Source organism: Chiloscyllium plagiosum, chromosome 25, assembly GCF_004010195.1.
Source record: "Chiloscyllium plagiosum isolate BGI_BamShark_2017 chromosome 25, ASM401019v2, whole genome shotgun sequence".
Lineage (NCBI taxonomy): Eukaryota > Metazoa > Chordata > Chondrichthyes > Orectolobiformes > Hemiscylliidae > Chiloscyllium > Chiloscyllium plagiosum.
Window position 1 is genome coordinate 21,309,372 of NC_057734.1, and position 17,157 is coordinate 21,326,528.

At 40.4% G+C, this 17,157-nt stretch overlaps 1 protein-coding gene across 1 annotated transcript in view; it reads right to left on the minus strand.

Annotated features, from left to right (window-relative positions):
* The window catches only part of gas2l1 (growth arrest-specific 2 like 1), a 69,276-nt gene that overhangs the window by 18,786 nt on the left and 33,333 nt on the right, over window positions 1–17,157 (minus strand). The window contains exons 2-3 of the mRNA XM_043715634.1: window positions 7,079–7,186; window positions 1,123–1,219 (exon numbers count right to left, since the gene is read on the minus strand). Of these exons, the coding sequence (XP_043571569.1) occupies window positions 1,123–1,219; window positions 7,079–7,186 (205 nt within the window). The remainder of the gene's footprint in view (window positions 1–1,122; window positions 1,220–7,078; window positions 7,187–17,157) is intronic.

Below are 17,157 nucleotides of genomic sequence, written 5' to 3' on the forward strand. Positions count from 1 at the left end.
AACATGCTATTGGGGCAGCTTGCCTGGTTCTGCCTCAAATTATGCAGCCTGATTTGCAAATTCAGCCCTCAGGACAAGCAGAAACAGGCTAACAGGAAAATAAGTCAGACCCGATGAGCAATTTGAGTTGTGCACATTTGGACACGAGTGAGTATTTAGCCTAGGCTCTCACAATCTAATCTTTATTTCAATGACACCCACACCACACACCTTCAGGTGTCAGTGGATGATGCTCAGGAGCAGAGAGCTTGGCTCACTTCCCCCCCCTCCCCCCCGCCAACCCCCATCTTTTACTTAATGGGACTTCAGGACAAATTGCATTGTCCAACTCTTCAAATATATTAAAATTCAAGTTGATCTAGTCTCTATAGCTTTTCTACACACTGTCCTTCCCCCTTGTAGGATCCAGAGTCTGTCTGAAAATTGAAATTAAAAGAAAGATTGGCTAGAATCTGTTCACTTGGACAATCCAAACATCATTGTCTTATACCTTCCCAAATGTTGGGGCTCCTTCCTCTGGAAAGGAGGCCAGGAATGGGGATCATTTTGTAGAACACCAAGATTATGGAAGGGTTTCACATGCTACATGTGAAGACATTTCCACTCAAAAGTGAGTATTACAAGATAGTCACTAATAAATCTGATTTGCTCAGTGGTTCGAAGGTGAAATTAGCTACCACAAACAGCAGATTGAGTAAATATAATTGAATTTAAAGAGGGATCTGGAGAAGCTCACGTAGAAAACAATAGGAAAAAGATACGTTGATGAGGTTGGTTGAATGAGGGAAAAAGAGGAGGCTTGTGTGGATTCTAAATGATAGGATAGACCTAATGGCTGAAAGCATTCTGTGGTCCTGTAAATAGTGTCAGTATTCTTCAACACCCAAGAAAAGATATGTAAAATGAGCCCCTTTACACAAAATGTCACTGCATATCCCAACTGTTATGAGCTATCAGGACTATTCCACAAAAGAAATTAAGTGGGAGACGAGTAGGGGTGACAAAATGATCATAACCAAGAAGCTGACATCAGGTGATTGTAGTTATTAAAAGGAACTCACTCAGGTTTGAAAAGGAAACAAGATGTCAGGGAGAGGGATCTACCATTTGGCACATACTTACTGAGTGAAGCACATCTACACGGATCATGCTTATCCAGATAATGTTCAAGCGTATCCCAGCCTCCTCCAACACGCACCATCACATGATTTCTCAAAACCTGCAGGAACAAAAGGAACATTCTTGTTTGTCCCTGATCGAGAATTGGTAAGCAATTGGATTCCTAGATTTCAAATACAGCTGCACTTTTAAGCAAATGAGATTGAAGAACTATAGAAACAACATTAAGAAATGTACCGTCACTGTGCTCATTAATTCAGTGACTGTTTCGTATTCAATCTGTACTCAGGTTAACATGCCTCGAAATAACCCCTTGATAGTTTTCAGTCCCTTCCTGAAAACAACCTTCACATGTCCATTTCTACATTATTCAAAACCTCCACTCACTAGTAATATCAAAAGGCTGTTTTGTTAAACATAGAATCCCTATGGTGTGCAGATAGGCCCTCCGGCCCAATAAATCCACACTAACCCTCTGAAGAGGAACCCACCCAGACCCATTCCCCCTAACCTATATTTGCCCTGACTAATGCATCTAACATACACATCCCTGAACACTATGGGTAATTTAGCATGGCCAATTCACCTAACCTGCATATCTTTGGACTGTGGGAGCAAACGGGAGCATCTGGAGGAAACCCACGCAGACATGGAGAATGTGCAAACTCCACATTGCTGGTTTTGTAATCTGCGCTAGGTTGAAACTCATTCCATGCAGAATTTTTTTTTTCTTTAAAGCTGTGGGGGGTTTAAGATCTGTGGTAGGTTCCATCTTGTACAAGAGATCAAAGGCAAATATTGCAATTCACTGTTCCACCCTGTTCGTCATCTCTCAACCGGCCCCAATCCAATCTGATTCTATAATTTACTGTGCAATCCTGTTCCTCACCCATTTCCCACCCACACTATGTCCCGATCCAACAATGACAAATTTGATTTACTATGACTCATATGATTTACTTTTATTTTTCCCAGTTACTTGATATGCAATTCAGTGCAGCACACACTTTTGCAATGTAATTGAAGGAATCAGGAAAAGTTAAATAAACATAATACCATATCTGTAGGCCTGCTAAATATTCATTTATTTCAAGATTTCATTAACGCAGAATTGAATACATTTTTGAAATAAGAATAGATTAAGGGGAAAGAACTGGCATTTGAATGCTTAACATCAAAAAGAGCTGGTACCAATGTAGTCGTTAGATCTTTTAGATACTTTACGACCACCAATATTTCGAAGATAAGTCCAAATAGGCCATAATTAACTCTCAGACTTGTGGCACAAGACTTTACACAGTTTAAAACAAAAACAAACAAATCCTGTATAAAAATTAAACAAAGAAATTACTACTAATCTAATGCTATGGTTATTACTTATGCAACTAACTCAGTCAAAAGGCAGAGAGCTGTACAGCATGGAAACAGATCCCTCGGTCCAACTCTTCCATGCTGACCTAATATCCTAAATAAATCCCACTTGCCAGCTTTTGATCCATATCCCTCTAAACCCTTTGTATAGTTTACCCACCCAGATGCCTTTTAAATGTTGTGATTGTACTAGCCTCCACCACTTCCGCTGGCAGCTCATTCCATACATGCACCACCCTCTGGATGAAAAGGTTGTCCATTATATATCTTTCACCTCTCATCTCTGCCCTCTAAAGCTGGAATCCCCTAACCTGGGGAAAAGACCTTGCCTATTTACCCTATCCATACATCTCATGATTTTATAAACCACTATAAGGTCACCCCTCAGCCTCTGATGCTCCAGACAAAATAGCCCCAGCGTCTCCCTGTAGCTCAAGCCCTCCAACCCTTGCAGCATCCTTGTAAATCTGTTCTGCACCCTTTCAAGTTTATCATCTTTCCTTTGTCAGGGAGACCAGAATTGCAAGCAGTACTCCAAAAGTGGCCTAACCAATGTCCTGTACAGCTGCTGAATGACCTCCCAACTCCTATATTCAATGCACCAACCAATAAAGGCAAGCATGCCAACACCTTCACAATCTTGTCTATCTGTGACTCCACTTTTAAGAAACTATGAACATGCACCTCAAGGTATCTGCTCAGCAACACCTTCCAGGACCTGACCAGTGTATAAGTGCTGCCCTACCAAAACATGGCACCTCACATGTGTAGATTAAACACCAGCCACTCCTCAGCCCATCTGATCAAAATCCCATTTTACACTGAGATAACCTTCTTCACTGTCTACTACACCACCAACTTTGGTGTCATCTGCAAACCTACTAACTATACCTCCCATATTCACAGCCAAATCATTTATATAAATGATAAATAAGTGACCCCAACAGTGATCCTTGCAGCACACTACTGGTCACAGGCCTCCAGTCTATTACTCTACTTCTAAAACCTGGTTTCTCCCCCACCCTCCACCACAGACAATAAGTACATAAATCTTGACGGTAGTTGTTCTTTTCCTGGCACTAACCCAAGTAAAAAGTAAGTCTCAACATTCTGGAATTTACTTTTACCCCACCTCAGTACATCAACTGTTTTAGGAGGGATGAAATTTTATGGAGATCCTTCATTTAACTTTTGAGATTCTCCAAATTCTTTTCCGACCTCAACTATGGACTGCTCACTCAATCATTAAGGATTTGCTGCATTTTATCTTATGGATTTAAACATCATAAATTTAAACATCTTGGTTTTGCATGGCCTTCTATGCTCCAACAGTTGACTCCTAGCTCTTAACAGATAAAACAGAGCACAGAACAGTACAGCACAGAACAGACCCCTCTATGTTGCACTGACCTGTGAACTAATCTAAGCCCATCCCCTACACTATCCCATCATCATCCATATGCTTATCCAAGGATTGTTTGAATCTCCCTAATGTGGAGGAGTTAACTACATTGGCATGCAGGGCATTTCATGCTCTTATCACTCTTGGAGTAAAGAACCTGCCTCTGACATCTGTCTTAAATCTATCACCCCTCAATTTGGAGTTATGCCCCCTCGTACAAGCTGACATCATGCTCTGAATAAAACTTTCACTGTCTACCCTATCTAATCGTCTGATCATCTTGTATGTTTCTATCAAATCCCCTCTTAGTATTCTCCTTTCCAATGAGAACAGACCCAAGTCTCTTAGCCTTTCCTCATAAGACCTTCCCTCCAGACCAGGCAACATCCTGGTAAACCTCCTCTGCACCTTTTCCAATGCTTCCACATCCTTCCTGTAATGGGGCGACCAGAACTGTACACAATATTCCAAGTGCAGCCACACTAGCGTTTTGAATAGCTGCAGCATGACATTATGGCTCCGGAACTCAATCCCTCTACCAATGAAACCTAACACACTGTATGCCTTCTTAACAGCACTATCAACCTGGGTGGCAACTTTCAGGGATCTACGTATATGGACACCAAGAGACCTCTCACATCCACACTACCAAGAATTTTTCCATTGACCCAGTATTCTGCCTTCCTGTTATTCTGCTCAAAGTGAATCACCTCATTTATCTGCATTGAACTTCATTTGCCACCTCTCAGCACAATTCTGCAGTTTTTTCAAGTCCTCCTTCTCCTTCTAGAATCAATAACACCTCTTCCTTCCTAACCTCAATCTTTTCTGGCTTAACATCTCTTATCCCATTCTTCTCCTCTATAATATTCTCCTTTTCTTGAGTGAAAACTGATGAGAAATATTTGTTTCGCCCATCTCAGATCTCCACAGGGTCCACACACAACTTCCCAATTGTGTCTTTGACTGGCCCTATTCCTACTCTTGTCATCCTTTTATTCCTCACATACCTATAGAAAGCTTTAGGGCTCTCCTTAATGTTACCTGTTAAAGATTGGTCTTCTTACTCTTATGCCATTACTCTGACAAAACCAACTACTTCCAAGCTAACTGCCTCCTGCCTCGAGTTCAAAGATAACCTCAACAGAATTTTTCCTCTAGATACAAACTAGACTAGCTATATTTTCCCCTTTAAAATCCAAACTGAACTTGAGTCACAGCCACACTGTATGCCTGAAACAATAATGTTAGTATTTGCTTTAAGATGTAGGCCTGAGTAACATTTATTTTCTTTTGCTCTCCCAACTCAAAGCTGTATCTACCCAAAAAATACAGAAGCTTTCCATGTAAATCCCAGTTAAATTCAGCAAGGGGAACTGCTATTCCCTACAACTACCCCTGACAATTTGCCATGCTTTGGGATGGACTCAAACTGAAATAAAACTTAAAGCTTTGTACAGTACCATAAATATGTCTTTTTCATTCTGCAACTCATTCAAATTTATAATTCCAATGAGCATAATGTACCTCTCTCCAGTCCACCTCGTCCCCATAAGAGGTCCAGAGGTGGATAACACATTGTCAGAAGCTTTTTTACTCCATCATTTCTGCCATTTCAAGATAAACAGGTGAAATGGTGAAGTAGTGGTGATGTCAGTGGGCTAGTAAACTAATAACTCTGGCAACATGGGTTCAAATTCCACTATAGTAACTGGCGGAGTTTGAATTCAATCAAAGTAGTGTGGGATTAAAAACTAGTCTCAGTAATAGTGGCTATGAAACAATGGTCAGGACAAACACTTTGGTCATAAATGTCTTGTAGGGTAGGAAATCTGTTGTTCTTTCTTGGTCTGACGTATATGTGACTCCAGATCCACAGTAATGGGGTTGACTCTGCCCTCTGAATCAACCCAGTTAGCACTTTGTTCAAGGGTAATCAGATTTTTAAAAATTTATTTTTAAGTAGAAGATCAAATAAACTTGGTTTTAGTTGTTTTCCTTCACATTTGTCCTACAATTTTTTTCTCTTTCAAGTAGTTATTAATTTAGTTTTGAAAGTTACTGTTGAATCTGCTTTACTGCTTTTAATATTGTGTACAGTTCTGGTTGCCACACTACAAGGATGATGTGGAGGCTTTGGACAGAGTACAGAAATGATGTACCAGGATTTTGCCTGGTTTAAGAGGGTATTGACTACAAGGAGAGATTGGACAAACTTACTTGCACTTGAAAGCTAAAAAAGGAGGGCGACCTGATAAGTTTCCAAACTTGAGGTGTGGATAGAATGGATAGTTGGAGTCTTATTCCCAGGTAGAAATGCCAATGGCTAAGGGACACAGGTTGAAGGTAAAAAGGGGGTAAGTTTAAAGGAGATGGGACAGACATGTTTTTGTTTGCACAGAGGGTGGTAAGTGCCTGGGAATGCGCTGCCAGAGGTGGTGGTGGGGGCAGATACAATAGCAACTTCAGTGAAGATGGCCAGTCACTTTCTACTCAGTACTGGAGACTTCTCTTTCACCTCATCTACAAACAGCATTTTGGAAAGTCACAACTGCAAAGCATAAACTTGCATTTATCAAAGAAACAATACTTTTTTGGGAAAAAAAAAAAGAGGCTCCCCCACAAACATTTGAAAATTGATTGCTTTTGAGCTTGCTGGGCGTCACAAGCTGAAACTTGTTGCAATGTTGACACAGCCAACCTTTGACAGCTCCTCATTGCAAAACTTGTATGAGCAAAGTCCATTGATACATATCTGAAAAAGATTTGTGCATGTGCTAAAGTTTAGCTTTCCCATTCTACTTTGTCAGTACCTCAGTATGTGCACAATGCAAATTCTTACTTCTTTCTAACCCAAACCTTGTCACACACTTCATCCCAACTCTATAAAACCTCCCTTCGGTGAGTAATGCTTTGGTATTATCCATACGTGGACTAAAAGATTAAAACATTTTCATTATTCCTGCTGTTTGGGCCACATACAATTTCAAAGACGCAATGAACAAAGTGCTGCAGCAACAGAAGGACAAAGCCAGAATCTGTGGTTTTGCTTTTTAATCAGCCATCCTCTGTTGCTTGTGCTAGCCTGATGTAGTATTGATATATCCAGCTCCCTTTTGTAACTGCTTGGTACAAGCTTAATGGTTAGGTACAACATTAGAAGTGGTTATAGCACAAGGCTCTTACTCTGATGAAGATCAATGTGCTGGTCTCACCGACTTTATATTTACCCTCAGATACTTTTGTCATAGGGAACTGTGATGGACACGTACAGTGGCCAAGGATCTCACGGACCTGAGAGAAACAGAAAAAAAAGAAAATCAAATGAATAAACACATGAATGCCTCCAATCTTCACACTGCCTTTGCCTGTATAATAAAAACAAACATTGCCAGGATCTCCAATTTTATTTTTAAGAAACATACTTGCATTAGTAATATGCCTTTTATGTCACAATAGATCCACAGAATTATCGTACAAGCTCTGATCTTTCTGACCAAGCACGACAAACAAGCAATAATGTTCAGTCGAAGAAAAAAACCTGTAAGTGAGAAGAATCTTGTGCTCACATCCCTGAAACTTTATTGCTGGAACAGCACAGCAGGTCAGACAGCATCTAGGGAAAAGGAGATTCGACGTCATGTAAGATGAAAGCCTGATAGTAGAATGCAGTTTGTTTTTTTTTTGGAATCGTCATTTAAAGTGTCCCTGCTGTTAGTGAGGAGAGAAGCAATTTGAGACCATTAAACCACAAAATGTTGGAGCAATCATTCTGCCTGGAGTCTGCTCCATCATTCTGGCTGATCTGATAATCCTCAACTCTGCTTTTTCCCCACAACCCTTGAATCACTAAGTGAGTTTAAAATCCACCTATCATTTCCTTGAATAGAATTAACTACACAGGTTCTACACCCCTCTGCAGTTAATCAAAACTCCACAGATTCAGAAGAAATTCCTCATGTTGGTCCTAACTGGGAAACCCCTTATGCTGAGGGTAAGGCCTCAGATCGTAGACACTCTCACAAGAGGGAAAAAAAACCTGCCTGCATTGACCAAGTCTTCAAGTCTCGAGTTACACATTAGACTCAGACTTTATTTACCCTATGCCAGCATATCTGTGGCTCAGATAGCAATCCAGAGATAACCACATTTGAGGTTGTCCTTTTTAATTTAGCTCCTAACTGTTCAAGTGCTCAATAGAACCTCCTTTCTAGTCTAAAATGGACAAGAACAGGATCCCTCCCCAACCCTCCCAAGTTCTTCTCTAGTCAAAGAGAAGTCATTGGCCGGCAATGCAGCCTTCAGGACTCCCTGCAGAGAAAACATATCCCCCTAATTATCCTGTCCCCCCACCACAATTATGTCTTCACTTCCTGCCTTCACTTGAATGGTTTCCTGTACTCGAGTGCCATGGTCAGTCTGCTCAACCTCCCACTCTTATCTGCACAGCTCACAAGAACCTTGTAACTGTTGGACAACTGTTGTTAATGAGCACAGGCCAATGTTGAATAACAGTCTGATGGGGTGTGCCTGCCTTCTGGTGAGAAAGAAAGTATTCAGGTAACTTTACCCTTCCCGGAGGTGAAGCAGCATCTGTAGCTCAGACTCCAGCTCCACAAGCTACAAACAGCTTTGTACATTACACCTGCATGCCCCCTGGCTCAGTATTGCTGTACAGGGAGCAATAGAAATAAAATAAAGAGACAAGCAGCTTAATTCAATGTGGACTGTACTGATTAATTCGGTTTTAAATACAGCAAGTTAAACATCTATTACCATACTATAAACAGAAGCACAACTCAGCCAATCAGCTGACTGAGTCTGCTCTTCCATTCGACCGTTGAGAAACATATCATTCCCCTGCTGTCTCCTTTTCACCCTTGATCCACTTACTAATCAAGAACCTACCCTATCCTTTTTTTAAATACACTCAATGATTTGATGCCCACAGTCTTCTGTGGCAGAGTTGCACAGATTCACTGTCCAGTGGCTGAAAATATTCCCACAGGTCCTAGTCTCTCTTACGAGTGAAAACATCTTCGCCAGGTCCACTCTATTCCGACCTCAGTATTGAGAGTTTTAATCAAATTTCCCTTCATTCTTATAAACGTCATCGATATTTTTATAAATCTCCTCTGGACCCCCCTCCAATGTTAATACATCCTTCCTTAGATACATGCCAAAAATTGCTCAATATTCCAAAAGCAATCTGACCAGTGCCTTATACAGCCTCAGAACTACACGTGTGCTCTTGAATTGAAGCCCTCTTGAAATAAATGCTCAGATTGCATTTGCCTTCCTAACTGCAAACTGAACCTGCATGTTAACCTTAAGAGAATCCTGAACTAGGATTCCCAAGTCCCTTTGCTCTTCAGATCTCCAAAGCCTTTCCCAGTTTAGACAATAGAATATGCCTCTATTCTTCTCAGTTTATAACCTCTTACTTTTCCACATTACTACTTATTTGCTCATTTTCCTACCCTGCCGAAGTCCTCCTGCACAATTCCACTTTCTCAATACTACCTGCTTCTCCAACTATTTTTGCGTCATCTACAACATCCCTAGTTCCTTCATCCATATTGTTAACGTATAACATGAATAACTGTTGTCCCAATACTGACTCCTGTGGAACTCCACTTGTAAACATGAGGAAACTATGATCATTCGAAAAAGAAACCTCAAAATTTCTTCAAAAACACTCACAGAGTGTCCTCCATGCATTAGAACATTACAAAAACAAAACTAACTTCCTGCAACTTTTGGTCTCAAATGACCTTTGCAGTGAGTGTCACATGAAAAATTTCTAAGGCATGAAGTAAAGCTCTTCAGAAGGTTGTGTAGGAATGGAATAAAAGGTTAAGTGCTGAATCAGCAGGCAAATGATTTTCTTGTGCAAAGCACAAACGTATAGAGCTTGCTTTGTCAGTGATCTTTTTGTAAACTGCTAACATTCGGTTGCTGGCAGTCTTGTGAAATTCTTTCATCAGTTGGTATAAAATGAAAATAAATCCTCCACGTTGCCAGTTGAGTACATGCCAGCTGCTGAATAAGTGTGAGGCTGTGAGCTGGAGACCAGGATAGAGGAGAGGCTTCTACCATTCAAGGCAAAAATGCAGTTTTAGGCAAGAACAGAAGAACGAGTTGCACAGTAACAGATCCAAGAAACGTCATAGACTGATTTATTACTTAAGACAACAAATTGACAATTATGAAACTCTCCGTAATTTAGAGGTTTTACAGTAATTCCAGCATTAAAATAAACATATTGTACACACCAGGCCACAAATGGAATCTGAAATTTGAGTGATTACATGTACACAGAGCTCCCAGGCCCATTCAGACATATCTGCAACAGGACCACAGACAAAACACTCCCTTCAGGCTCCAGTCTACTTTATTAGGTTGAGGGTACCAACAAAGAAGAATACACAAACATGAGTTACTGAATTAATGTCAGCAATCTAAAGCAGAGGAGTGAGCGACACCTTGACTTTTCTTTGATCAAATGAATTCACTGTGAAGACAGCTTCCATTGTGTGCCATTAGTCAAGATTTTTTTAAAATAATAGCATAATTGATAGTGATAATAAAATAGTGATTTGAAAGTGATCTTCCTACATATGACAAATTCAAATTGACATTTACGTATTTTAAATCATGCAATAGCTCATTTGAAACAGCTAGTGATTCACTGATTTTGCAAGACAAGGTTTTGCGGAATCATCTCCCGAACCCCACTGATTGGTGGACTAGAGAATAGAGCAGGCAGTGACTTCCTTCATCCGACTGGTTAAATTAAGAAAAGCATCTGTCAAGATTTCCCAAACATTTTTAAACTAGGACAGGACCAAAGTATTTACAGCAGTTCAATGCTATACTCCCCAGAGCCACATGCTACAGACTCCCAGGCCTTACTATGACACAGCACTAATCCACAGGCATCGGAATTAGTGCCTTTCCCAAAATTCCTGCTCCTCAAATGATCCAGTGGTTTAGCAAAGGGCAGCTAGTTAAAAGGACAAATGGGAAATTTTCCAGGCTAATATCTTAAAATTTTAAAAAATCACACTAAGATTTAGTAAAACCTCTGTTCAGCCTCCTAAAATAGCTCTTCATTTACAAAGGCATCAAGCAGAACCAAAACATTATATAACACAAACATTGCAGGAACTACTGTTGCATCACAGGCTCTGACACTTAGAGGTGACAGATGTAACACCATGTGTAAACAATAATCAGCACTAGAGCTGTACAATGTTCAAAAATAAATCTACAAATTTACCTTTCCATGACTAAAAAAAAGTGGAAAAAGTAAAGAGATCTTGTTATGATTGTTGAATTTAAATACTCTGTCTCTGTCTAAAATCCACTGCACATCACCCCCCGAAGATGATGCCGGATGTTGGTGTATAGTTTCACATGCATTCAGACACTATAATGAAGAGGCTTTCTTGCATCCAAACTTTCTGCATAAAGGGAGTGCTGATGGACCATAAGACTGAAGTAGTGATGGGTGGGGAACGACTTTAGAAGAACAACCAATCTGGTTTTACCAAATACCTACACAGATTTTCAATGGATACTGACAGGCATGGGAATTATGAGTACATCGACCCACGCCCTTACGCATATAGTGTAAAAGATACTAAAGAGAGATCTGTGTTCCGAGAGAGGTCAGACTCTCTCCTCTCTACATCCAATCTCAGTAAACTATTAAATATCTTGGGACCTTTCACTACAGTAAAAGGACAATATGAATGTATGTTGGTATTGTCCATACAACCAGCTTTAGAAGATCGAAGTTACCAGTGGATTAGAAGGCTGGTAACCATACGATGATCTTTCAATTCAGTTTCAATCAGAAAACTGGAGTTTTCAGCTGAATATGCACCATTGTGGGGTTGTCATCTTGCAAAATACTCAAATCTCTGAAGAATACTATAAAATAAATGCAAGTTAACGCTCACTGGAGGGCATCTAAATTCATGTTTCTGTCACAGAAATGAGCTATAAATAACAGCTTGTACTAGCAGCTGTCACTGAGTGTAATCACAAACTGAACCAGAACAGCGTCCTAATAACATCTCTGGGATTTGAACTGGGGACAGGTTCTGAACTGGATCATTGCCAATCTGCTCCAAACTGGTTGCACCATTTGTGACTCAGAGTTGATGAAAGGTGAAGCATGCAAAGGTGAACATCATCAGTGACCATACAGCAGCACTCCACACTTAGTCACGAAGAGTATAAAGGAAGTAGGAGTAAACTTAAGAGGGAAATCAGGAGGGCAAAAAGGGGACATGAGATAACTGGCAAATAGAGTTAAGGAGAATCCAAACGGTTTTTACAAATACATTAAGGACAAAGGGGTAACTAGGGGTAAATAGAGCCCCTCAAAGGTCAGCAAGGTGACCCTTGTGTGGAGCTGCAGAAAATGGGGGAGATACTAATTGAGCATTTTGCATCAGTATTTACTGTGGAAAAGGATATGGAAGATATAGACTGTAGGGAAACAGATGATGACATCTTGCAAAATGTCCAGATTACAGAGGAGGAAGTGCTGGATGTCTTGCAACGGGTAAAAGGTGGATAAATCCCCAGGACCTGATCGGGTGTACCCTAGAACTCTGTAGGAAGCTAGAGAAGTGATTGCTGGGCCTCTTGCCGAGATATTTGTATCAACAGTCACAGACGAGGTGCCGGAAAACTGGAGGTTGGCAAACGTGGTGCCACTGTTTAAGAAGGGCAGTAAAGACAAGCCAGGGAACTACAGACTGATGAGCCTGACCACAGTAGTGGACAAGTTGTTGGAGGGAATCCAGAGGGACAGGAGGTACATGTATTTGGAAAGGCAAGGACTGAATAGGGATAGTCAACATGGCTTTGTGTGTGGGAAATCACATCTCACAAACTTGATTGCAGTTTTTGAAGAAGTAACAAAGAAGATTGATGAGGGCAGAGCAGAAGATGTGATCTATATGGACTTCAGTAAGGCGTTCAACAAGGTTCCCCATGGAGACGGATTAGCAAGGTTAGATCTCACGGAATACAGGGAGAACTAGCCATTTGGATACAGAACTGGCTCAAAGGTAGAAGACAGACGGTGGTGGTGGAGAGCTGTTTTTCAGACTGGAGGCCTGTGATCAGTGGAGTGCCACAAGGATCGGTGCTGGGTCCTCTACTTTTTGTCATTTACGTAAATGATTTGGATGCGAGCATAAGAGGTACACTTAGTAAGTTTGCAGATGACACCAAAATTGGAGGTGTAGTGGACAGTGAAGACGGTTACCTCAGATTACAACAGGATCTGGACCAGATGGGCCAATGGGCTGAGAAGTGGCAGATGGAGTTTAATTCAGATAATTGTGAGGTGCTGCATTTTGGGAAAGCAAATCTTAGCAGGACTTATACACTTAATGGTAAGGTCCTAGGGAGTGTTGCTGAACAGAGATCTTGGAGTCCAGGTAGATAGGATAGTGAAGGCGGCGTTTGGTATGCTTTCCTTTATTGGTCAGAAACAGGAGTTGGGAGGTCATGTTGCGGCACTACAGGACATGGGTTAGCCCACTATTGGAATATTGTGTGCATTTCTGGACTCCTTCCTATCGGAAAGATGTTGTGAAACTTGAAAGGGTTCAGAAAAGATTTACAAGGATGTTGCCAGGCTTGGAGGATTTGAGCTATAGGAAGCGACTGAACAGGCCGGGTCTGTTTTCCCTGGAGCGTCGGAGACTGAGGGATGACCTTACAGAGGTTTACGAAATTATGAGGGCATGGATAGGGTAAATAGGCAAAGTCTTTTCCCTGGGGTCAGGGAGTCCAGAACTAGAGGGCATAGGTTTAGGGTGAGAGGGGAAAGATATAATAGAGACCTAAGGGGCAACTTTTTCACGCAGAGGGGGGTACGTGTATGGAATGAGCTGCCAGAGGAAGTGGAGGAGGCTGGTACAATTGCAACATTTAAGAGGCATTTGGATGGATATAAGAATAGGAAGGGTTTGGAGGGATATGGGCAGGGTGCTGGCAGGCGGGACTAGATTGGGTTGGGATATCTGGTCGGCATGGACGAGTTGGACTGAAGAGTCTGTTTCCATGCTGTACATCTCTATGACTTAGCCCAGCCACGCAGAGTGAAATCTGCCCACCAGCATTAATTGACAGTCTCGAAAGATAAACAGCCACAGTCAGCATCACCACTAAATAGGAGAAGCCAGTTTCAAACATTTAGTACAAGATTATTCACTGACATATCCCAGATGCCTTCTCTCTACCCCTAAAGAAAGAAACATCCTGCACCTGTTGCTGGTCTGGTTTATAATAGTCAACACTGGCACTTTCCTGATCTTGATGGCTCAGTACTCACTGGATATATTAAACTGGTTTTCAGGTCAGCTTCTAATTTAAATTTGAATTTTTGTTATTAATTTCTTGCTCACTTTCAGGGCCATTCTCTCCAATATCACACCTTTTCTAGGAACAGCAGCAAGTAATAAACCCAGAGACCTCTAAGACACTTCAGGAACATTAATAACAAACCAACCAGGATGACTTGGCTAATAAAGGATCATGCTTCCCATGCAAAGGATGGAACAAGATCAGGTTAATTAATTAATCTTATGGTTAAATTCAAGTGCAAACTAACATTGATTACACTATGACAGCATTTGGTACACATACGTACTGTTATAACAAACTCTATGTAATCAGTAAAATAAATTGATAGCATTTGTTTATTTTAACATGTGCTATCTGATTGCTGTTATAGAGATGTAGCTGTACAATGACAAGAATCGGGTCCTCAATATAATACACTCCAATAGAATAGGAAGCTCGGTAAAGGTGGAGGGACAGCATTGTTAATCAAGGATAACATTGGTGCAATAGTTAGTGATGACCCATGTTCAAGGGACCAGAGTAGAATAAGTTTGGGTGGAGACAAGGAACAGGAGGAGAAAATGAATGGGAATGGTGCATGGCTCCCTAACAGTAACCACAGTATAGGTGAAGTTGTATAGCAAGAAATATTGGATGCTCTTGACATAGGAACAACAATAATCACAGGAAACCTGAAACCAGTTACAAACTTCAAGAATCAGATTAGCAGCGTCAGAAGTCATACAACACCAGGTTATAGTCCAACAGATTTATTTAAAATCACAAGCTTTCGGAGCACTGTTCCTTCATCAGGTGAAGTCCTCTTCAATAGAGGAGGCTTGCAGTGGCTGCAGAGATGAAGAATTCAGAGTGCTTTGAGATTATGCTGGTTTAAGAAACTTTCTGGAACCAGCCAGAGAACAGGTTACATCGAACTTGATATTGTGTAGTCTGAGATAAAAACCTCGATGTAAAGGCACCCTGAGATACCAGAGATTACATTAAGACTGAATTTTTACATCCAGTTACAAAGTGAGAACATTGGGCTGAAGACTAGCATTTTAAATTTATACCAGGGCAACTAGGCGGGTATGAAAGCTAAGCTACCTGAAGTGAACTGGCATACTAGGCTATAGGATAGATAATTAGAAATAGAGGTTTTAAAAGTGGATATTTCAGATTACATACATTCCTGCATGTTCTAAAAGGGAAGAACTCAGCATTCGTAGTTAACTAAAATTGGGCAAAGCATCAAATTTAAGGAAAAAGTATCACATGTAGCAACAAGAAAATATAGCATGTAATCAAGACAACTAATGGGATCCTAACCTCTACTGTGAGAGGAATTGAATGTAAAGGCAATATGTTAGGCTTCAAATTATATAGAGTACCAATTATGGTCTCACTGGAAAACTGCGCGCAGTTTTGGTCTCTCTTTAGAAAAGAGAAATATGGATGCATTGGGGCAGTTATAGCAATGCTTGAATAAGTGGGCTATCTGAGGGGGGTATGTTGGACAGCCTGGGCTTGTTACCATTAGAATTTAGAAAAGTGAGGGATGCCATAATTAATTGAACTATACACTATCCTGAAAGGTCTCAGCAAGGCAGATGTAGAAAGGATGTTTCCTCCATGGGCGAGTCCAGAATGAAGGGTCAATGCTTTAGAATTTGGTATCTCCTTTTTAGGAACAAGGTAGGAGATTGAGAGATTTTGGAACTCTGCCTCAGAATGCAGTGAACGCAGAGTTATTGAATGCTTTTAAGCAGAGTTAGATAGAATCACAGGCAAAGGCTATTAAGGCGAGATGCAAATGTGGAATTCAAAAGCAAGTAAGATCATACTGAACTGGTACAGCAGGCTTGATGGACTGATGGCTTACTTCTGCTATTGTGTGTTCATATGTCAAGCTGCTAAAATGTAACTGTAATTGGTCAATGATGTACTTCACATTCCATAACATTTAGCGCATGTCAATTTGTCTAAAAATTGAGTCACTGAAGTCTGCAAACATTTCCATGCAAGTTATAAAAATTAGTTACTATCATTACATGATTTGATGTAGGATCCAATTTTAACATTAAAATACCCTGTAGTAAATAAGGTGGCACAAACAATGAGCAATGTGGTTGTTCATCGCACACTCTGCAACTATACCATTAATAATTTAGAACTCAAATATGCAAAACCAATTGGTATCATGCATTGTTAAATATTTGCATGTTAAAAGTAGTAATACATGAGCTCAGTGAAGAGTGATCATTTGAAAGCCAATAATTATAGTGGTATTATGTATCAGATTTTCACAAAACTTTCCAAAGTTTTCATCAGTTTAGTTTCTCCATTTGCCTTTGAACAGAAAAGAGCTTGAGAGAGACATTCAATTAATGGTTGATTCTGTTTTTTGAATGCTTAAGTACAGATTTCAAAACATCTTCAGGAATGCAAGAGAATTTTCTAACATTACGATCACACTGTCAAAAGCCTCACCAGAACCTGTCTTTTGTTCAACCCAATTACTCCAGGGTACAAAGCCTAAGAACTAAACATTGTGTTACATGAATGGGCTCCTAATTTTAGCTTGTTAAAAAAGGAAAAAAGACGCAGGCAGTGACATTTTCTACAGCATTTTTACTTTCATAAAATCAAGCATGGACTATATTTTGTATTTATCTGCAGAATCCCTACTGGATTTTAGGCTGGTTTAAAAAAATGTGTCCCTGTAACCTAACTTTCCAATGAGTGGACAAGAACTCTGCTACACTGATACAACTAGAAGCTGCTGAGTCTCAGAAACCCTGCAGAAAATGCTGATTTTAAGTCTCAGCAATTTGTTTTAAAATACCAGAGAGCACATTTCACTGTATTTACAATCTGATGTTCACATTTAC